The sequence below is a fragment of the Myxocyprinus asiaticus genome, chromosome 11 (assembly GCF_019703515.2).
Source record: "Myxocyprinus asiaticus isolate MX2 ecotype Aquarium Trade chromosome 11, UBuf_Myxa_2, whole genome shotgun sequence".
NCBI classification, from domain to species: domain Eukaryota; kingdom Metazoa; phylum Chordata; class Actinopteri; order Cypriniformes; family Catostomidae; genus Myxocyprinus; species Myxocyprinus asiaticus.
In genome coordinates, this window is record NC_059354.1 from 42228645 (window position 1) to 42253118 (window position 24474).

At 39.0% G+C, this 24474-nt stretch overlaps 1 protein-coding gene across 1 annotated transcript in view; it reads right to left on the reverse strand.

Annotated features, from left to right (window-relative positions):
* The window catches only part of LOC127447933 (obscurin-like protein 1), a 59718-nt gene continuing 35244 nt past the window's right edge, over positions 1-24474 (reverse strand). The window contains exons 14-25 of the mRNA XM_051710160.1: positions 23103-23372; positions 22750-23016; positions 22353-22622; positions 21569-21835; positions 20002-20268; positions 17764-17876; positions 17429-17582; positions 16428-16589; positions 16217-16321; positions 15600-15866; positions 1676-1945; positions 1-737 (exon numbers count right to left, since the gene is read on the reverse strand). Of these exons, the coding sequence (XP_051566120.1) occupies positions 724-737; positions 1676-1945; positions 15600-15866; positions 16217-16321; positions 16428-16589; positions 17429-17582; positions 17764-17876; positions 20002-20268; positions 21569-21835; positions 22353-22622; positions 22750-23016; positions 23103-23372 (2426 nt within the window). The 3' untranslated portion in view covers positions 1-723. The remainder of the gene's footprint in view (positions 738-1675; positions 1946-15599; positions 15867-16216; positions 16322-16427; positions 16590-17428; positions 17583-17763; positions 17877-20001; positions 20269-21568; positions 21836-22352; positions 22623-22749; positions 23017-23102; positions 23373-24474) is intronic.

Genomic DNA, 24474 nt, shown 5'->3' on the forward strand with positions numbered 1-24474 from the left:
CTCTGTAAATCTTATTTTATTGAAAGATATTGATAAACAAGGGATCATATTGATCACTATAGGATTGTAATTTTTTTTAAATAGTTGAATTTAGCAAACAACTAAAACATTTCTCCTGAAAGCATTTCAATTTATTTGTAAATTACACATTTTCCATACTCTTTTCATTCATTCAATTTGTTAGTTACATATGCTGAAACTGCTCAAACCCTCCTTTGATCATCTTTGGCCCTGCACATTTTATCACATGCACTCACCTCAAAAAACCTCCCCACTTTAATCTGCATCCCACAAAACAACAATTAAAAAACAGAAAATCTATACAAGGATATAGTACACAAGTTTCAAATTTAAATACCAAATTAAATGTGCAAGAAATGTAAGTTGTAACAAAATGGATGAATTACATGTCTGGCTGTCAGGGTTGGTGCTGTTCATTTTTGTGTAATTTACATATTGCATTTTTTTTTTTTTTTATAAAAGATTTAGATTACATCAGAATTGAAGAAATGTTTCTATATTGGATGGTCAACTTATAGAATGGGAATAAGTTGACTTTGACAGTTCCAAAAGAAAAAGAAAAACCCAGACAAGCATATTCAGACACATTAAAAGAAAAAGAGACTTGATGGTGTCATCATTTCATTTGATCCATTTTGTATAGAAATGGTGGCGTAGTTCGGTATTGATCACTGTATGTACTTACAAGTTTTTTTAGTTTTTTTATTGATGGTTACCTGCAAAAAGTGGGAAAAAACATAAATAAGTCAGCAGGTAATCAGTCACTTAAATCCTTAAACTTTACATATAAACATGCTTAAAAGAATAGTTCACCCAAAAATTAAAATTCTCTCATCATTTACTCACCCTCATGCCATCCCAGATGTGTACGACTTCCTTTCATCTGTTCAAATGAAGATTTTTAGCTTTCTCAGCTCTTTTGGTCCATACAATGCAAGTGACTAGGTGCCAAAATTTTGAAGCTCTAAAATCACATAATTCAGCATAAAAGTAATCCATAAGACTCCAGTGGTTAAATCAATATCTTCAGAAGCGATATGATAGGTGTGGGTGAGAAACAGATAAATTTTTAAGTTCTTTTTTTACTCCCTGCTCAGTCCATCTCCACTTTCACTTTCACATTCTTCTTCTTGTGTTTTTGCTGATTCACATTCTTCATGCATATCACCATCTACTGGGCAGGGAGAAGAACTTCTAGCAAAAAAGGACTTAAATATTGATCTGTTTCTCACCCACACCTATCAAACCACTTTTGAAGATATGGATTAAAACACTGGAGTCTTATGGATTACTTTTATGATGCCTTTATGTGCTTTTTGGAGCATCAACATTTTGGCACCCATTCACTTGCATTGTATGGACCTACAGAGCTGATATATTCTTCTAAATATCATAATTTGTGTTTACAGAAGAAAGTCATACACATCTGGGATGGCATGAAGGTGAGTAAATGATGAGGGTATTTTCATTTTTGGGTGAACTATCCCTTTAGAATCTAAATGTCTATATATAAATATGCACATTGGTACTCTAACATAAACACCTTTAAAATAATAATTTAAAACAAAACTTAAAACAGGTTTGCGGAAGTCTAAACAAGATTTGCACTTTAGAAAGCATAACAACAGCTAGAGCAACAAAATATATTACTTACTTCTGACACACAGATGTGCAGTGCTTTTGACTTTTCCTGAGATAAAGCACACAGTACCACACATGTCCTCAGATGTCTGTTTAAGAGTCAACCTATGAACAGTTCCCATTTTCTCTATAATGACATTAGGACCAGGATGCAGTGTCTCGCCATTCAGGGTCCAAGTCAGAGCATTGGCCACAGGTAAAGAGACTTCACATGCAAAGCATGCATCCCCAGGGGCAGTAACATCCACATCCTGCAGCTCTCTCACAATCAGGATGGACTGAGCTGTTTCAGATATTGTTGGGAGACCAATGCACATGATGTTAAAATAATCCAGGCATGTAAATGTAAGTTTTTTTTTTTCTACTGCAACAATACAATGTATACCACAATCCCTTTACCCTTTACAATCATTTGTCAATAACATTTCAGAAGAGACACAAACACTATTCCAAAAATCTACCACTAGAGGTCATAGACATGAAGCGATAAGTTGGCCTTGCCTCTGACTTGGGGTGTAAATGACAAATGTTATATTTAATTGTGCAAATTAATAAAAAGCGGACCCCATTTTAACATATTATATATGATATTAACTATAAGTATGCGACTGATTTTGAAGCAATCTGCTTCATTTGCTAGCAAGGGTGTACATGTAAATAAGTTCTTGTTATATTCTGCCACAAAGGGGTATAGCGCAATCTGCCGGATACCGTAATGGAATTTTGGAGTGAGTGCCTGTGCCCAGGGCCATCGCAAATGTTTCTGGGCCCCCTGACTGTATATTGCCCTGGGCCCTTTACCTACTACAAAATACAGTTTTGAATTTGTTGTGGGCCCCCCTGGACATTTGGGCCCCTAGAATCATTACCACCTTTCACCCTACTAGCTACGGCCCTGCCTGTGCCTCACGTTCACAGTTGCAGAGTTTGCTGAGGGTAAGTTGGGCAGCCCTCATGGTCTAGAATACGGTATATTGGGTAAGACATTTTTCCGAATAAATACATGGCTCAAGAAGTTTAGTTATAAACATGTTAAGAAGCTTTTGTCTTGTACTAGGCGTCGAATGAACAGCAAATATGTTAATTTAAAACCGAATATGTGAGGCAATTCACACAAGACTATGCTTTGAGACGCTATCCTTGTGAGTGACATGGTTTCGTGACTGATACATGTTTGCACCCAGAAACATTGGCTTTTTAGACTTTATTTTAGGATAATTGTGTGAGAAAGTTGATTAAGAGCTTGGTGACTGGTGCTTTTCAGAGTTGCAGCTATTAAAAGCGCCAAATAGGCAAAATATAGGATTACGAAAGCTAAGAATAAATCTCCGAAACGCAGCGGCCCGCGAAGCATGCTTGTCATCAGTGTTGCCAGAGAAACAAGCAATTCGGGCTTGAAAAACAAGCTCAAAATTAGCAACCCTTAGTTTTCCAGCGGGGGCCAGGGGCTAGTTGTCACACATTTTTACTCCAGTGAGTGGCTGTTTCTCAGGGATGTGTGTAAATTATTCAACAAAATACAGAAAAATAAAGTTAAACGTTAATGGAAAAAAAATATATAAAAAATGTCTGGCAGTCTAATACTGTGATTGATAAAATGCATAATTATTTATGACTGAAAATATATATATTAAATATATTAAATGAAAAATGACTTGATAATTACTCAATTGCTATATCGCCCAACAGCAAAAAAAAAAAAAAAAAAAAACTTTACTGACCCCTGCCTGCATCTATACATTAATTTTTGGATGGACTACAGCCTTGCAATTTAACATTTATAAATACAGCTTTAAACGCTACCTTACTGTCATATTGAAAAATTAGATCACTTAATCTATTCAATGAATACATGATTTGTATTAAACATATCATAGATAAATACAATTGGCATCTGTTCATGATGTAGGCTGAAGCCAGAGTAGTAAGTCATTTTAGGCTTAAATTAGATTCTAAGCGAACATTAACACAAATTAAGGCCAAAACAAAATATAAATTGTATGGATAATTTTAATTACAGGTCTCTCATTCAAACTCCAACAGTATCATAAAATCATCATCCTGTAAAGACTTGGAAAAAACGGAGAAGCTTACTTTTTACCTCTTTTTTTTTCATGTTGTCATTGTGGGTTGCCTAGTGACAGTGTCACACAGGCCACGTTCACACAGCAGAATATGGTTGTCAGACCTGTTTTGAGAGCTTAATACAGTTACGTTCACACACAGGGCGGTTATTTCGGGTGTGACAGCTGCATTCTATAACCAAACTGACAACCGCAAATTTTCAGGTCTCACAACCGCATTCTCGGCAAACCTGTGCTGTGTGAAAGGAACCGTACTGGACAACTAATTGTTAGTTACGTCATGTACATTGAGAGACACGCTGCACTGTACACACACGTGTCTCGTGTTTCATGTGGGATTTCGTTAACTCACGGAGACAGAGAAATGATCTGCGTGTCATCCAAAGATTCAGCCGCTTCTGCTCACGAAAAGCTCTATTCTGCACGTGGTTAAAAAGCATTCAAAGCCACTGTTGGTTAATTATGATCTGATGGATGAACTTGCTCCTCGATTGGACTCATTTATTTAATAACGCGGTGTCAGTTGTGATAAGTCATGCCGGTGTTATGGACATCGCCATCTTTTAGTCACCATCACTATGGTTACAGCTGTTAGAATACGGTTGTGACTTCGGTTGTTCGTTCATACAGACAGCATTCGAAATGCTACTATACGGGACATTTCAGGACTCACACCTGTAAGTAAATACAGTTGTCAATCCCAAACACTGACTGTGTGAATGTAGCCTCACTGATCCAGTTTCCGGTGTGAAGCGCAAATATGCAAGTATATGCAAGACAGTGCTGCGTGTGTCTGTTTGGCCACTTTGGACTCTTCCTTAGTAATTTATTTGCACGAAGAAATTGTTAATATATTAGGACGCAGGAAATAACAGTACACAGAGTAGTCCAGCAACCATGGATGGCATGTCCATTTACATTTATGCATTTGGCAGATGCTTTTTTTCCAAAGCGACTTACAGTGCCCTTATTACAGGGACAATCCCCCTGGAGCAACATGCCTTGCTCAAGGACACAATGGTGGTGACTGTGGGGATCAAACCAACAACCTTCTGCATACCAGTTCTGTGCTTTAGCCCACTAGGCCACCATCACTCAGCAACTGCATTTACTCAAAAAATACCGAATCAAACCAATTGTACATACAGTGCATAGTGAATAAGACATTTACTTATAGCACACGTGAAGCGCTTTTACCTTGAAGTTGCACCAGAGAATATTTAGCAGAGACAGGCCACTTCTATTAAAATGAACGTGAGAAATTAGAACGCCCAACTGCAGCCAACGGTCAATGGATGTAGATAGGAAGTTCTGCCTTAGAGGTAAAGGAGCCAATCACCTTTTAGATACAGCCATCAACTGTCAATCAACTCCGAACATGGCCGACAGTGGACTGACTTGCTTTTAAGACTTTGGTTGCACTCACACACTCGTGCGGATCCAGCACGAGCAGCAATCTGATGACAGTTTAAACAGCCTGGATCGCCTGCTTCGATTGTCATGGAGTGACCGTCATGATTTTGAATCAGAGGAACTTTTGATCCTGATACTGAAGTTCTGATTCTGGCTGATATAATATGCTTCAGAGGAAGATATTAGATGAGTGCTCGACGGGAAGAAAACACTGGATTTTTGTGAGGTTTGTGAATTACATCTGTTTAAAATAGATATCTGCATATTTGAAAATGGTATATAATAGAAGTTTTATTGATATTTGCCTTTTATCATTAGAAAAGAAAGCTAAAAGTAACAGGGAACTGCTAAAGAGAGGTTGATACAATACATGATTTAGAGGTAGATAAATGAGCACTCCACAGGGTGCTGGATCTGCTCAAGTTGTGTGAGGTTGGTTTATTACAACTGTTTAAACGAGATCGGTGCAGATTAGCAGATGGTATATAAGATATTAGTTTAATTGAGATTTGCCTTTTTATCATTAGACTAAACAATTAAAAGTTACAGGGAACTGTTGAGGAGAGAGAGGGAGAATGAGACAGGCGAGTACTTTAACATTGAGCTCAAACGCATCTGCCACAGCCCTGATATGCAGTCCATTTAAATGAGACAGTGTTGCACACTATTATTGAAGTAACACGATGGCACGTAACAACAAAACGAACTGTGACTGGTCGTATACATGTCTCAGTCGCTTCACATGCAAGCATGCGATTTTCGGCGCCTTCAAGAAAAAAATTGGCCAAACAGGAAAATTTATCAGCCTCTGCGATATATCGGTCGACCACTAATAATAAGCGTAAATGGCAGCTATGCTTGTCACGTAAGCTACTGTACATCGCTGTTTAAATTATTGACCGTTTGTTGGGATGTCAACATATAGGGTCTGTTCCAAAACTTAGTGAGCTGCCTTGCTGTCTCCTGCCTACATAGGCAGCTGTCTTCTATGGCAGCATGCTTACTGAAATGATGCCTCATAAGAGAGCGATTTGGAACGCTCTACATAGGTAGCATCTCCATGTGTCTTTCAAATAGCGCTCCTCACACGCAGCGCAACAGACTCGACTCACAATAGATTTCAACACAGGTGATGCGAGAGGAAAGACGCAATCCTCTAATGAACATAAATACTATGATATTAAACTATTTTTTATCTATACTTTTCAGTATTGAATGGATTATAATGAGTATATTCATAATCTAAATTTCTCTCGCTTCGTCCGCCATTTTGGATTTATTTTTCCACCAAATTCCTCACAGTGCATTCTAGGATCGCCTACACGGAGGAGGATACATACAGTGCTACCTTAGAACTCGGACAAAACAAGGTATCTTATGAGGCAGCAAAATTAAGATACCTAGCTTTTGGAACAGCCTTCACGTCGGGAGTGCGCCTATGATGCCTCAAAATGCTGTCTCCGAAAGAAGCTCACTAGGTTTTGGAACAGACCCATAGAGTAGTCGGGCTTTCTGGCGGGACAAAAATGCATTGTTTGAGACCATGGGTGTTTCTCAATGCAAAGAATGCAGTTTGCATTTTAATGAAGACCAGTCTTGCCAAGCTACACTGGAAGGATGAACTCGGAATGGACAGGACGATGTAGAACACATCTATTGCGAGCTTTGAGATGTGCTGCAATCTTCCTGTTGCACAATTAACCGTCCCAGCTCATTTGTAGTCAGTGAGAGAACTACTGTCATTATCACATATGTGACTCCAGTGAGGTTTTGCAGGAGTAGTGACACGTTAAAAGAATAAAGTCTGTAAACATTTGATTCCTCCATGTTTTTATTTATTTATTAAAATAATGTCCAACAAATGTTGATGGAGTGTAATGACTCTCGTGCTGCAGGGCTACAGACTAAAAAAATGAGTAAGGAGCCATTGGCTCCTAAACTGAAACATTTAGGAGCCAAATGGCTGTTTTAGTTGCCACATCACAGAATTGCTCAATTTAAATTGTTGTTCAAAAACAAGATAGAAAGTCAAAGACAGCTGATAATCAGGTGTTGAATTATATATATATACTGTATAGTTGAGTGCACAGATTTGCATTCCCCTTTTGTCTCACAAGTTCACACCCCTTTAAGAATTTATACAAATATAAGAGATAAAAAATCTTTTTTTTTATTTTTATTTTTATTTAGTACTGCCCTTCAGAATCTACATAACAGGTATTTACATAAAGTATAATATGCATATAGTTGTGTGCTGCCTTCTTGAGCATCAGTGAATGTTTGCACCTTGTGTAATTGATGTGTAAGATTCCCTCAAATGGACCTAAGTAACAAAAGCTGAATCTCACATCACAAATAAATAAATTACATATATACACACACTGGTGGCCAAAAGTTTGGAATAATGTACAGATTTCGCTGTTTCGGAAGGAAAATAGTACTTTAATTCACCAAAGTGGCATCAACTGATCACAAAGTATAGTCAGGACATTACTGATGTAAAAAACAGCACCATCACTATTTGAAAAATGTAATTTTTGATCAAATCTAGACAGGCCCCATTTCCAGCAGCCATCACTCCAACACCTTTTTCTTGAGTAATCATGCTAAATTGCTAATTTGGTACTAGAAAATCACTTGCCATTATATCAAACACAGTTGAAAGCTGTTTGTTTTGTTAAATGAAGCCTAACATTGTCTTTGTGTTTGTTTTTGAGTTGCCACAGTATGTAATAGACTGGCAGGTCAATATTAGGTCAAAAATGTCAAAAAAAGAAACTGCTTACTCTAGAAACTCGTCAGTCAATCATTGTTTTGAGGAATGAAGGCTATATGATGCTTGAAATTGCCAAAAAACTGAAGATTTCATACAAAGGTGTACACTACAGTCTTCAAAGATAAACTGTCTCTAACAGGGACAGAAAGAGATGTGGAAAGCCAGATGTACAACTAAACAAGAGGATAAGTACATCAGAGTCTCTAGTTTGAGAAATAGACACCTCACATGTCCTCAGCTGACATCTTCTACCCGCTCAACACCAGTTTCATGACAGCAAAGAGAAGGCTCAGAGGTGCAGGCCTTATGGGAAGAATTGCAAAGAAAAAGCCACTTTTGCAACAGACAAAAAAAAGAAAGAAAAAAACACAGGTTAGAATGGGCAAAAAAACACAGACAACAGATCTTTGGAAAAGAGTGTTATGGATCTTAACCCCATTGAGCTTTTGTGGGATCAGCTAGACTGTAAGGTGCGTGAGACAGCCACATCTATGGCAAGTGCTACAGGAAGCATGGGGTGAAATGTCACCTGAGTATCTGGACAAACTGACAGCTAGAATGCCAAGGATCTGCAAAGCTGTCATTGCTGCACGTGATGAGAACTCTTTAAAGTAGTTTAAGAAGTTCTGAAATTTGTTCCCCAAATTGTAATAGTAATTTTTCACGTTATTAATGTCCTGACTATACATTGTGATCAGTTGAATGGCACTTTGTTGAATAAAAGTACCAATTTCTTTCCATAAGAGCAAAATCTGTACATTATTCCAAAATTTTGGCCGCCAGTGTATATGTATATGGGAGTACATATATTAAATTGATTTGATATATTATACATATATAATTAAAAGAAAAAAAATCATAGTCTTTCTGTGTGTCTGGGCCATCTAGTCACAGAAAGACTACAAGAGTGCAAATTGCATGAAATCCTAGATGCAGTTTATTGTGCTACTCCAATCCCAATTAATAATAAACGGGGGAAAAAAAGACTTGGTACATAACACAGGACTTTTAATTATAAACAAGCCCGGAATAACATGGGACTACTATTTTGAAATGTCTGCGCTCCCAGTTGTGAACTCACTGACGGCTGATTCGCTGAGAAAGTGACTTGAATCCAAACTGCTAACCTGAGCTCCTGAGTACCAGCGAGCTCTTGTCAGGTGATTCATTACAAAGACCTGGTTCAAAAGAGTCATTTGTTCACAAATCGGACATCATGGCTCGCACTGTGTTTGTTGTTGCTTGCAGCTAGCGAGCTCATATCATCAACAGAAAGGGTGAAAAGCAGTGTGAGACAAACTGGTGCTCTAAAGATGTATTCAGTAACTCACAAGATGATATCTGACGAAACCGCATACCAGCGACTAGATTTTATATTATTGTCGCATCCATTTATTTTTGGTCGCACTTGTGACCATTATAGTCACAGTCTGGAGCACTGAGCTGTCAGACTCTTGAGAAAACATAACAATAAATGTTCTTCGTCTGCCACCGTAGAGGCAGGTTCTTGCCCACAAGTAACCATTTGATGCATCTTCAATATTCAGCCTGAAAACATCCGAGTAATTTAATGCATTATCGGAACTTGCGTTCTTGAGTATTAGAATTGAACTTCGGCAGTGGATGATGATGTCGAACGAGTCCATGAGAATGTAAGAACACAAAAGAATGCACATTGAGAAACAGAGCTTATTCAGAGTAGCGCCATATTTAATTTTTGACGGGAATGAAAATGAGGCTGCGAGGGATCGACTTACAGTCTCTTAAATGTCATGCACTATTTAAAGCTCATAGATCACATCTATTTTCACAACTCGTGTTTTCTGAAGTTTTTTTTTTTTGGAAAGATGACTTTTCAATGTTGTCTCAGCTGAGTGAGCAAAGCCAATTTAAACAACAGTACCAACCATTGAAGAGACTGTAACTGTGTCCCAAATGACACTACACTGTGCACTTTATACTCTAGCCCTCACAGACTCATTTTCATTCCCTTAAAAAAAATAAAATGGCACTACATTGAATAAGGTCTATAAGCAATTCAGATGCTCCTTACAATGCAAACAGCTTTCACAAGATATCTGAAAAGCTCCCATATATCTGGCCCCCTTTACACCTGGCATTAACATGTGTTTCGTATCCAGATAGTATCTGGATAAACTTTAGCTGGATTGCATTTACACCTTGCAGTCAAATGCAGAGATCCGATCCAAGTTACCTGCGCAAAAGGTAAAACACTACTTACATTAGAGTCTGTGGTAACTGAAATTCTCCATATTTTAGCCAATGTTTAAAACATTGCTGGATAATTCAAATGCTTTCTATCATTTTAACAGTCAGGGTTTTTCCTTCATTGAAAATGTTTTGGTGGCTGCCAGAGCTAAATTTTGTGGCGCCGAAGTAAATTTAATGATATTCATCTTGCTTTCAGCGCTTTGTAGTATATGCTTCTCATCTGAAATGAGTGAGTGAAGACTGATTTCACGTGAGTGTCACAGGTGATTAGAAAACCGGTGAGAGACGCGAGCGAGTGGGGATTTGAGGAGAGAGACGAGATATTCCAAGTGTATTCCAATCCAATCACGATCCGATCACAATGCATCTTGGGTGCATTTACACCTGTCATTTAATGTGGTCAAGCTTGATCTGATCATGATCTGATTACAGAAAACATGCTAATGCCAGGTGTAAAGGGGGCCTCTGTTGCGCAGGGTGATTACTATTGAATTAGATTAATACATGTGTGCATCTCAGAGCGAACGGGTGACACACTAATCGTGCTGTTTTCAGCATTCTCAGAGTGAAATCAAAGTGCTGCAGATTCAAACATTAGTGCAATTCCAAACATTTGTGACCAGTTCAGGTTATTACACAAATCTAAGAATGTGACACAGAATCACAGAAGAGGAGATAACAGTGTTTAACCAGATTTGAAATGAGCAACAATATAAACTGTTAAATAATCATTGTACTTTCTGCCAAAATAAAGTCTCAGAGTCTGCCAAAATAAAAACTCCAATTGATATAAAACAAATCTAATCCTCAAAATAATAATTCAGTAGTTTATTATAATAATAAACTTGACTGGGACCCACAATGATAATTTATTAATAATAATTGTAATAAAATAAAGTAATATTCAAATGGGTTCCAAAAACAATGAGTCAAGTTATATTGTAGTTTTTGCACATACTGTTAATTCACAATGTATGTATTTATTTATTTTTTGTAAAAAATATGTGCAGGTAAATAATGTTTTTTTTTTTTTTTTTTTTTTTTTTTTACTATGCCCATTGCTGTATTGGTGCAAATAAATTAAAGTTATTAAATATTATTAAATATTACTATGTTTAGTTTAGTGAAAAACTGCAGAATAGATGCCTTTATTATTTTAACTAGATTTTTTATTTCATGCATTTGGTTGAAATGAAGGTTCTTATGATTAAAAAAACACTTTTGTGCCGTTTCAGAGGGAATACATAGTTATTGAGGTATACTGTATATTGGATATCGTCCATAAGGTGAAAAATATTTGTAATATTTGTAAGATTTGTGTAGCCATTTTTTTTGTCGAGAGCCTCAATTAGTGCATGAAAAAACCAAATCGATGTTCACGCCAGATTTTAGGAGAATGGCCTCCAGTCAAGATACCTTGGGCATAGTATTTAACATAAGCATTTGTAATTAACTTTAATAACTACTATAGATGTCTGCATACACACAGTAGGCATTAGAGATGGGCGATATATCAAATATTCACTAATTAATTACGATGATTGTGTTTACGATATCAAATTAAGCAATATCGTGAAAATTGCAATGATTTTAATATGCTTTTTATTTTGGCCATTAAGTTACATACGGAGCATCAGTAGACTACAGTGCTGTGAAAAAGTATTGTCCTGATTTCTTCTGTTTTTGTGTATATCTCATACTAAATTGTTAAAAAATTCAAACTAAATCTAACATAAAACAAAGGCAATCTGAGTAAACACAAAATACAGTTTTTAAATGATAATGTTATTTTTTGAAGCAAAAAAGTTATCCAATACCAACTGGGCCTGTTTGAAAAAGTATTTGCCCCCTTAGTTACTAAATCCCCAAATCTATGAAACTGTATTCATAATGGGGTTCAGCTGGACTCAACACACCCAGGCCTGATTACTGCCAGTAATCAGTTGTTAAATCAATTCAACACCTAAATAGAACTTTTTCAGCAGCATGAAGTTGGCTAAATGGTCTCACCCAGTAGCACACTATGCAAAGGTCGAAAGAAATACCAAAAATGATGAGGAAAAAGGTGACTGAAATACGTCAGTATGGGAAGTGTTACAAAGTTATTTCAAAGGCTCTGGGACTCCAAAGAACCACAGTGAGAGCCATTATCTCCAAATGGAGAAAACTTGGCACAGTAGTGAACCTTCCCAGAAGTGGCCGACCTTCCAAAATTCCTCCAAGAGCACAGCGACAACTCATCCAGGAAGTCACAAAAAAGCCAAGGACAATATCCAAGGAACTGCAGGCCTCCCTCGCATAAATAAAGGTCACTGTTCATGACTCCACTATCAGAAAGACCATGGAAGAGTGGTGAGACAAAAACCACTGCTAACCCAGAAGAACATTAAGGCTCGTCTGAATTTTACCAAAACACACCTTGATGTTCCTCAAACCTTTTGGGAGAATGATCTGTGGACTGATGAGTCGAAAGTGGAACTGTTTGGAAGACAGGGTTCCCGTTACATCTGGCGTAAATCAAACAAAATTCCACAAAAAAAGACCTACGGTCAAGCATGGTGGTGGTTGTGTGATGGTGTGGGGATGCTTTGCTGCTTCAGGACCAGGGTGACTTGCGGTAATTGAGGGAAACATGAATTCTGCTCTCTACCAGAAAATCCTAAAGGAGAATGTCCAGTCATCAGTCCGTGAGTTGAAGCTCAAGTGCAACTGGATTATGCAGCAAGACAATGATCCAAAGCATAGGAGTAAGTCCACCTCTGAATGACTCAAAAGAAGCAATATTAAAGTTTTGGAGTGGCCTAGTCAAAGTCCTGACTTGATGCTGTGGCAGGACCTTAAACAGGCAGTTCATGCTCAAAAACCCTCCAGTGTGGTTGGACTAAAGTAGTTCTGCAAAGAAGAGTTGGCCAAAATTCCACCACAGTGTTGTGAAAGACTGATCTCTAGTTATCGGAAGCGTTTGGTTGCAGTTGTTGCTGCTAAAGGTGGCACAGCCAGCTATTAAGTTTAAGGGGGCAGTTAGTTTTTCACATGGGTGATATAGGTGTTGGATAACTTTTTTGCTTCAGAAAAAAAAACTGAAAACTGTACTTTGTGTTTACTCAGGTTTTCTTTGATCTCGTTTAAAGATCTAAAACAATTTATTATGAAAAATACACAAACATAAAAGAAATCAGGAAGGGGGCATATACTTTTTCACATTACTGTAATTACACAATCCTTCAGGGCTGCGCAATTAATCACAATAACATCAAAATGCTGATGTGTTTCAGAATAATCGGGTGATACACTGTTTTGTGCATGAGCGGGGCTCATGGGCTAATTTTCTAAAGCAGTTTTAGAACAGTTCACATGCATTGTGAAAGAAAATACTGCATGTTCAATTATTAGCACACATTAGTAACTGCTACAAGTTATTATACAAATCTACAAAGAAGGATAGTATATCAGAAGAGGAGGAGATGACAGCTTAAACACATATGCGGCGTTCTAACAGGTTTTTGAAGAGTATGCATGTGCTTGGAACAGATCAGATAACAAACGTCATAGGATGGAGGCCATTAACAAGTCAACAAAACATTTCTGGGAGTACAGTGGGAAAAGAAATACACTATAAACTATACCTATTTACAAACACCACTTTAAAATATCGACGGTCCCTCACGTTCACCTATATAGGCTGGTACAATGAGGGAATCCCAGAGTTTTACATAAAGGGAAGCCCCACTATTGCAGCGCAATTCCACTGCAGGTCACGATAGAAAGGTAAGGAAACAAACACAGCAACAATTCTGGAATATCTGGAAATAAAGTGAAGCAACAGAGAACAAAATAGTCTTCCTCAGATACCATGTTTGTTATTTACACAAGCATCACGGGGAAGTTATGTTGCTCTGGAGAAAGCTGCTTACTGACTGAGCCGCAAGTATACAGGAGTAAAGAATACGCCACTTAAACAGTGCATGTAAACAAGAACGCTTCTTTCTCACAATATGCCGCTTTCTCACAATAACCCGCTTTCTGGTGTCCATGTAAACGTATTCAGTGTCAAAATACAAGCTCCAGGTAAGGGTGAAGTAAATAGGACTAAAATATATTACTTTTAGATAAAACAAATCTAATACTCAATGATGATAATTTAGTATTTTGTTATAATAATAAACTTGACTGGGTCCCACAGGCATAATTTTGTATTATGCAATATGCTTTCGGGTTCCAAAAAATAAGTGGAGTAGTTTTTGCACAAAAATGTTTTAATAAAAATATATGAATTTAAATAATGCTTTTTAGGAAGCTTCTATATACATTTGGCAGATGCTTTTATCCAAAGCAACTTGCAGTGCCCTTATTATAGGGACAGTCCCCCAGGAGCAACCTGGAGTTAAGTGCCTTGCTCAAGGACACAATGGTGGTGGCTGTGGGGATCAAACCAACAACTTTCTGCTTACCAGTTCAGTGGTTTAGGCCACTACACCAACACCACTCCATATATAAAATATAAATATAAGAGAACTTATTAATATTAATTACACATGCCTCTCAAACGTCTTGGCGCAATTACCTTTTTCTCAGGAAAATAGCAAATTGCACTTTGCGGCACTTCATTAACATACAGTACACCCACAGTTTATGAGCATACACCCACAGACAGCGCAAACACTCCCGCCCACGGCCACTCGCGCTTTGCGCGCTTGCGGTTAGAATTAGCACTCTCACGAAAATGAGAAGACGTAGTGCACTCTCTTAGCACGTTGCATTGTGCCTAGGGCACTCACAAAAGTAGAGCCCTTTATGTTGCATCTAGTGGTATGTCCATGAACACAGTACATTTTGTAGTTGATTTAACCCAATAATGATTGATGTTTTTTGAAAAAGTCATAAAGTAATAAATTGAAAGTGCTGATTCCTTGCAACCAACATTGATCTTTTGCCCCATTGACATGAATGGTACAGGTATCTGCCATTGACTCCCATTGAAGCAAGGTTTAAATAGGGTTCCATGGACCGTGCTTCCACTTACTTCTATGGACACATGAAAGCAGTAAAAGCAGATTGCGTTACTTTAGCGAATAAATTGTAAAATATCACACATTCATTCATGTACTTTATATAGATTATTGGTACGTATATTAAACTCGTTGTTGCTGCAATTCTGGTGAATTTTTAGAGGAAGCCGTGAAAAAAACTTGGAAATGGAAAACGTATTTATATCATTGATTTGTACACTATGCAACAGATTATATATGCCACTTATTATATGCTAAAAGTTCAAATATAATAGTCCTCATGGTTTATATGAGAAAATCCTTATTATTATTAAAACTAAATGTGACATGATTTTGACTGACCAGACAAGAAAGAATGAAACAATTGCATGACTCACAGCTTACAGAGCTATTGGGTAGCGTTTTGGACTTAACGTGCCTCACCTTCCACAGTAAGTCTTGCTGAGGATGTGTAGTTCCCAACTTGAACACTATAGGTGCCCTCATCCTCTAACTTCACCTGCTGAATGACAAGTTTTCGATAGCACCCCTCACTGCAGATCTCAAAGTGCTCTGAGGGCAGGATGACATTAGGGCCTTTATACCAACGAATACTGCAACGGGGATTAGTCACCGCACAGTCCAGTACAACGCGGGTTTTTTCCAGAGCTGTTTTATCCTGAAGTGGCTTTGCAATGTTCGCTGGGAGTGCTGTGGAGATACAAAGTTGTATATTTAATTTTAGATTGCTGTTTTCAATAATGTTAGCACGACTGATTCGGCCGTAGGCAGATAAAAACAGCTGTGCTAATACTCAGCACAACAGCATGATTGCAAGCATGATACTGCTTTTATACAACAGTTATAAATAAGTTAATATTGGCTACCTGACATTTCAGATGAAATATTGCCAGCTATTTTGTTCATTTTTGCTCCGCCAATAAAAAAAAAAGTTTGGTTACAATGTTGCGAATCATAGATTGTTGTATAATACAAAAGATTGTAATTTTTTTTTGTAACGTTAGCTATTTGAAATTGGCTAGTGTACAGAAAGTACAGACCTTCAACCTTAAGGTAAGCTGTAGACTCAGCATTCTTGGCAACAAACTTGATCTCTCCAGAGTCCTCTCCTTTTACATTGCATATGAGGAGGAAGTGCTTAGATCCTAAGAAAACAAGGTACAGAAAAGTCACAATCAGATATTCACAGAGAGAAGCAGAGAGGTAAATTTTATCACAAGGTCAAAATATAAGAAGAGGTGTTAGGATTACCTTCCTGACGAATCTTAATGGTGCTGGTTGGTTTTATCTTCTCGCCGTTCTTAAACCACTCTCTGGGAACATCATCCAGGGACACTTCACACATGAACACTGCATTCTGATCCTCTTGAATATCCAGATCTTCCAAGCTTTGCAAAATCTCAAGCTCCCTCTCTGTCGAAATATGATTATTTTTAGAATTACATGATGCATTACTTTAGTTAAAACAAAGAAAGTGAAAACATTTCCCTTTTGTCATTTTGCAGAAAATCAAATAAGTCTTTACCAGTGGGTGGCAGTGTTGCACTTGGAGTGAATTATTTCCCCAGTAGGATAAAGACTTAAATGCTGTGATAAACTAAGGGGGCTTTCACACTGGCAGTTTAGTGCAAAACAGAGCATGGTTCGCATGAAAAATTGGTTATGTGAACAGGGCCATAGCTAGTGGGGTGAAAGGTGGTAATGATTCCACAACAAATTCTAAACAGTATTTTATTTTATTTTTATAGGAAAGGGGCCCAGAGCAATATACAGTCAGGGGACCCAGATTACCTTGCTATGGCCCTGTATGTGAAAACTGTTTTGCGGGCCGTGGCATTAAACACGTGACTACTTGAGCTCAGTTGCAATGGAACTATGGCGCAGTTTGCATGAGTAAGAAAGCAACTTTTACTCAGGTCCGCACTTGTTCAGGAAATAAAATATGTACAACTGCTGAATCAAGGCATGTGACGCACAGAGGTGCCCATTGTTGCTCACTCTGGTGTACATAATGACACCAAATTAATAAAAACATAAATATAGCGACCTGCATTGTGTTCTCCATCATGTGGGAGTTTATGATGATGCAAGTTAATGATGGAAAAGCACCAGGGTTCGACAGAATCATGAGTAAGTCTGAAATAAGACCAGTGCTGCAGGGGGCACCGGGAACAATCACACTCAGATTCGGACTGTAGCAAACATGCCCAGCATGAAAACCACCTAAAAGTTGACAGATTCTTTGTTATTACCATAGATCTCTATTGAACAGGATGTTTTGGCATCCCCAGCATCACACACATACAAGCCAGAATCTCCCAGCTCACACTTTAGGATCTGTAGAAAGCACTTCCTTCCCATAGAGTATATACGATGATTTTTTCCTGGCTTAAGCTGAACTCCATTCTAGAAGTAAAACACATCCCCACTTTTTTAAAGGAAAATCACCTGCTGCTAAAAGCAGCACATCAATTTCAAGCTCTTTTTGTGTTCATATAATTAATAGCCATGGTTTGGGACTTTTAACAGAGTCGAATTTGATGATTTAATGCAGCAGTGAGGGGCAGGATTTGTCATGTTATTTTACCTTTGTCCACTTTATGTCTACATTGTGTCGAGACAGCTCACATTCAAGTGTTACCGCAGAACCCTCTGGTTGGCTGACATCCTCAAGCTTTTTCAGGATTGATACTGGTATTTCTGAGAAGGCAAAGATGATACTTATATCAGCCAATGTGAACATACAAACTATGCTTTTGACATGAAAATATTTGTCAGGTATCCACATTTGATTAGGGAGAAGAGAAACACTTGCTTCTTGGTTGGACTTTTTGATTGAATTTTATGGCTTAACAAGCGTGCCACAACACACACACATTTTGATACCTTTGAAAGGTTTACTGCTTTACCTCTGGTAGCCCCAATTTGACTTTTGAAATCACATGAGACATTTATGTGCATGTCAATCTGTCTAGTATAGCAGGGGCTTAGCATTAACCTTACCTCAGCTTTGTGCTGAGAGGTCCTTTGTTACAGTGGCATTTACATATTATTGTCATCCTCAGTGACAGCTCTGTGACTCCAAGGGATAAATCCTATTAAGTGACTTGGCGTAGAAGAGATTACCTTACACCAACATCTTATGCTTACGAATGTTTGAAATGTTTCAGTAGCCTGAGTCTGATCATGTTATCCATATCTTTTTATATGTGTAACCTGACACATGGTAAGAGCAGTAGCAAAACTGTCTGTCCATGCCATTGTACTGTCATCAGCATCTGAAATTTAACTCATTTGAAGACTTACATCATTGAGCTGGGCCCCCTTACCTCCCATGACTTAGTTAATCGTAGCCAAATTCCACCCCTTATAAGTTAATTGTTGCCAAGGCAATGATAAATCAAGGGGCAGATCATTGCTAGCATGTATACCCTTGAATAATGAGAAGACATGGGTATTTGCATGACCTTTATTTTATTTTAGTTTTTTTAAGGTGTTCATGTCCTTCAGGCCATTTTAGGTGTATTTTGTCACAGTCAAGGTGGTCTGTGTAATTTCTGCACCACTAATGACACCAAACAGAATTGCAGAAATAATGATTGTTTTTAGGCAGGTTTCCCTAACGTTCCCCCAGCAGGTAGTTCCACGACCAACTCATGCCATTGGCTGAGCCAGAAGTCGACTCGTTGGACTGCTCAAACAACGCAAGCAAAGTTTTGAAAGCACCACAAGAAGTGAACCTATGAATTACTTTGTTGTTGTTGTTGTTGTCTCTAGGATTATTACTGGTAAAGTGTAGTAAGTAAGCCATTAGTAGGTTGATTCCCATAAAAATTGTGAATACTGTGGCTCTGTGGCACTGTCACATTGCTCTGTTTGTTTGAGCATTCCCGACAACTGTGGGGTAAGTTAAAAGCAGGGCTGTCTGTTTGCATAACCAATGGAAGATGGGGGACTGTGTTAGAAAACCTTTTAGAATGAATTCAATTAGGCTACATTCACACAGTCAGTGTTTGGGATTGACAACCATATTTACTTAAAGGTGTGAGTCTCGAAATGTCCCGTTCATACAACAGCGTACACTAGCAGTTTGAATGCTGTCTGTATGAATGAACAATCGAAGTCACAACCGTATTCTAGCAATTCTAACCACTTGACTAAAAGATGGCGACATCCATAACACCGGCGTGTCTTACAAAATTGCCGGCGCGTTATTAAACGAGTCCAATCAAGGTGCAAGTTCATCCATCAGATCATAATTAACCAACAGCAGCTTTGAATGCTTTTTAACCGCGTGAAGAGCGGAGCTTTTGTGTCACATGGCTCGTGTCCGCGGGCAGCTGGTGGAAAACAGCGGCTGAATATTTGGATGACACGCAGATTATTTCTCCGTCTCCCATGAGTTAATGAAACCCCACATGAAATTCACGAGACACACGCGTGTACAGAGCAGGGTGTCTCTCACTGCACATGACGTAACTAACAACTTGCTGTCCAGTACAGTTCCGTTCACACAGCACAGGTTTGCCAAGAATGCGGTTCTGAGACCTGAACATTTGCGGATGTCAATTTGGTTATAGAATGCGGTTGTCACACCCGTAAATAACCATCCTGTGTGTGAATGTAACCATATTAAGCACTCAAAACAGGTCTGACAACCGAATTCTGCTGCTGTGCTGTGCTGTGGCCTTACTGATTTTGAAATTGTGTTGGATGACAATAGTGGCACAGACATTTCCTCTTTAAACTGGAATGAGATAAAGTATATTAACAAACAAAATCACCTTTAAATATTTGACAAGCTTAGTTCTGATTTGTGCAATACCTTTAACAATCAATCTTGCTGATGACTTGACATTCTCAACAGAGAACGTGTAGGTGCCGGTGTCATCTAAGTTCAGGTTGGAGATGGTAAGGCTGTGTACCCGTCCCTTTGCAGTCATGCGGAAGTGGTTGTTGTTTTTGAGTGAGTGTCCATCCTTCTGCCACACTGCTTCAACATTGCTGTGTGACAGCTCCACCTCAAAAGAAGCTGTCTCTCGTTCATAAGTCTGGGTCTCAGTTAGACCCTTCCGGATCTTGATTTTTCGTGCTGTGTGACAGTAAAGCAGAATATGAAAATTCTGACATAATTTACTCATCCTGTTGTGCAAATTTTCTTTCTTCCATGGAAATGTTAGGCAGCATGACAGCCTCAGCCACCATTGACTTTCACTGCATCTTTTTTTAATACAAGGTTAACAATCTGCCTAACATCTCCTTTTGAATTCCACGGGAGGATGGGGGAACAAAGAAAGTCATGCAGGTTTGGAACACCATAGTGAGTAGAGTGAGTAAATTGATTTGTTTTTATTTTATTTTTTTTTTGTTGGGTAAACGTTTCAAAAGAAAATTGTAGCTCAATGGTGATGCAATTACAAGTGAAGAGACAGATCAAAGAAAGGCATTGGGAAAAGAAAGAGAAAAGTAGAGAGACAGGCAGACAGAGATGAAAGGATGATGAAAACACGGTAAGTTTATAATGCAGAACAACAGTTGTTGAATTAATTGGCTCAGTTTCATCTGGTCTGTGTTAGCAAAACACTAAATCCTGCCTTCGATTGGGGCTATGCCAACATTTTTTAAATATTCCAAAACAGACAGGCTGACAGGCATTCAATGTGGAAAAGAGAGATTTATTTTAGAGAGTTGGTGACACCATCCTAGATTTTGAAGGCCAGTGCATAAATTTAGCTGCCATGAAAACAGATCCAGATTCATACATGGTGCCAGGAGCGGCCAAAGTGCAGACTTTCTCTCATCACTTGCTCAATTGTATAGCACAGCTTCCTCAACTCAAGCTATCCTACAAGGAATGTTTACAACTGACAATTGTCTTATAAAAAGCAAATTTATTTAATCCTTTGGGGTCATATGAAGAGATCTTGAAAAGCTTGATTGGTAATTTGATGAAATATCTAGTCAATAAAAATAGCAAACAGTTGACGAATGCATGACTTTTATCTCACTCTCATAATATCTATATTTCACAGACAACTAAGAGGAATTAAAAGGTTACTCAGGCAGGACCTTGTACCAGCTCTTGATCCACTTCTCATTTAACATGGTTAATTGAATTATCATAGCACCTCTGATCTAATGTCAATACAGAAAGCTGCTCCTCGGGACCCAGTAAGTAGTTTGCCAGTCACCTGTTTGCTGCTGTCAGTCTGTGGAGCAAGTGTCACCAAAGTAGCTGCCCCTTGCTCACATTACTCTTGGTCACTTGATTGAATTTGTTTAAAACAACACCATCGCAACAGACTGCAATGAGGGGCCATCACTAGGAACTGCAGTAAAGAAATGCTAACAACAGCACATAGTGAGAAAGAGAGCAGCACGTGCAGACTCACGTTCCACACTAAGCTTGGCTTGCGTGCGGTCGTGGAGTGTTTCACAGCTGTAGGTGCCCCGGTCGGTAAGGGCGAGCTTGTGGATTGTGAGGGAGCGTTCCTGGCCATTCTGTTTCAAGGTGAACTTGGGCCCTGGATGTATAACCACTCCTTGTCTCATCCACTGCACCTCCCCAGTCTCGAGGTTGACCTCCACCTCAAGTGTTGCCTCTCCAAACTCTTCTGCCACCACTGGCTTCATGCTCTTTGTAAAAAGCACTTGTGTCTCTGTGTACAAATCAGGCAGATTTGTTCATCTTTACCATTGGCAGTTTGTAAGACTGTTCAAAACCCTTTGAATCAGAAAGCCAATGAAGGACATTATTTCATGTGTTCCTCATTCCACATTGCTATGTGCTGTAGTAGTAACACTTGTCTCTGTCAGTTAAGAGTGGAATTCTAACTGGAGAAGCTGTTAAGCACAAGCCATCATAAGCACCTTTTCAACAATTCAGGCATGTCTGAAGGGGTCATTATTAAACCCAAACATGTTGACATGGCATTAAAGGCTTTTAAAGAATACCACCCTGCTCCCTTTCCAATACTGTTTTACAGAAAATGACCCAATTACAAAATTACTCAATCTGGTCAACTAACTGGTATACTTTGTCCTCTGATATTCTGGTAATCACTTTTATGGCTTTTCTCAACATCGGTCTGTGTGTTTATTTGAATTCTTTTTAATTGATTCATGAGCAAATCAAAATCAAGCAAAGCTATGAAATAATGATAGATGATATTGTACCTTGGACCTGAAGGATGGCTTTGGAAAGCACACCTTCAGCTTCAGCTGTTAACTTGCAGCTGTCTGAGACTTGGCAGTTGTTGATATGCAGCACATGGCATAATCCATGACTTGAGATGTTGAACTTCTCATTTGATGAAATTGGCTCGCCATTCCTAAACCAGGCCAACTTCGCATCCTCTGGAGACACCACACACTTAAATGTGGCGTCTTCTCCTTCCATGACAGTTATGTTGTGTAGCTCCGCAATAAACTCCACAATGCGAGGAACTTAGGACAAGAAGAGAAGGAAATTGGCTCTAAAATAATATATGATACGTTCGTGATTTCAGATTAAACTTTATGCATATATAGAAAGTCAAGCCATTCCAGGTGCTTTGGTAGGATTTTAACTTACTGTTGACTACTACTGCAGCTGATGTTCTTTCGTCTTTGGATTCACAAGCATATTCTCCAGTATCGTCTTCTGTTACATTATGTATTGTCAGGCTTCTCACTCGACCCTCAGCCCTGATTGTAAAATGTCTGTTTGGTGCAATCTCCCGGTTGTCCTTTAGCCACTGAACATCTCCTTTGGACTTGTACAGTTCACACTTCAAAACCACATCATTACCTTTGAGTTCCACCACATTTTCCAGTGGTTTGGAGAATTTCACTTTCATGGCTGATTAAAAAAACAGTATAGACACCTTATCATATAACAATTTGTTGGATGTCAACAACACGGCCCATTCCCTGTTCTGGTCTTACCTTTAACATGGACACTGAAGTGCATCTCATCAGATCCCACATTACATGTGTACTCTCCAACATCACATCTTTTAAGTGGGTTAATGGTGAGGTAATGGATGTTTCCATTGCTTGTTGTGTGGAAACGATCACCTCTGATTGGACTGTGACCTCTCTGCCATTGCACAGGGGCACTGACCCTGTTAACAGTGGCACATAGTGTTACACTGTCTTCTTCATAGGCTGAAATGTTCGTTCGATCTTCTTTTTTGATGAATTTGAATGGTGGTTCTATGACAGAGAATTGTAAATGATTCACATAAAGTTTTAATGGATGTACATTGATATATACAGTATACACCGATCAGCCACAACATTAAAACCACCTGCCTAATATCGTGTAGGTCCCCCTCGTGCCGGCAAAACAGTTCTGACCCATCGAGGCATGGACTCCATAAGACCTCTGAAGGTGTCCTATGGTATCTGGCACCAAGACGTTAGCAGCAGATCCTTTAAGTCCTGTAAGTTGTGAGGTGGGGCCTCCATGGATCACACTTGATGGTCCAGGACATCCCATAGATGCTAAATTGGATTGAGATCTGGGGAATTTGGAGGCCAAATCAACACCTTGAACTCTTTGTCATGTTTCTCAAACCATTCCTGAACAATTTTTGCAGTGTGGCAGGGTGCATTATCCTGCTGAAAGAGGCCACTGCCATTAGGGAATAACGTTGCCACGAAGGGCTGTACGTGGTCTGCAACAATATTTAGGTAGGTGGTACGTGTCAAAGTAACATCCACATGAATGCCAAGACCCAACGTTTCCCAGCAGAACATTGCCCAAAGCATCACACTGCCTCCGCCAGACTGCCTTCTTCCCATAGTGCATCCTGTTGCCAACTTTTCTCCAGGTAAACGACGCACACGCACCCGGCTGTCCACATGATCTAAAAGAAAACTTGATTCATCAGACCAGGCCACCTTCTTCCATTGCTCCATGGTCCAGTTCTGACGCTCACATGCCCATTATAGGCACTTTTGGCGATTGACAGGAGTCAACATGGGCACTCTGACTGGTCTGCAGCTATGCAGCCCATATGCAGCAAGCTGCGATGCACTGTGTGTTTTGACACCTTTCTATCATGGCCAGCATTACGTTTTTCAGCAATTTGTGCTACAATAGCTCTTCTGTGGGATCAGACCAGACGAGCTAGCCTTTGCTCCCCACGCACATCAATGAGCCTCGGGCGCCCATGACCCTGTTGCCGGTTCACCGGTTGTACTTCCTTGGACAACTTTTGGTAGGTACTAACCACTGCATACTGGGAACACCCCACAAGACCTGCCGTTTTGGAGATGCTCTGTCCCATTCGTCAAGCCATCACAATTTGGC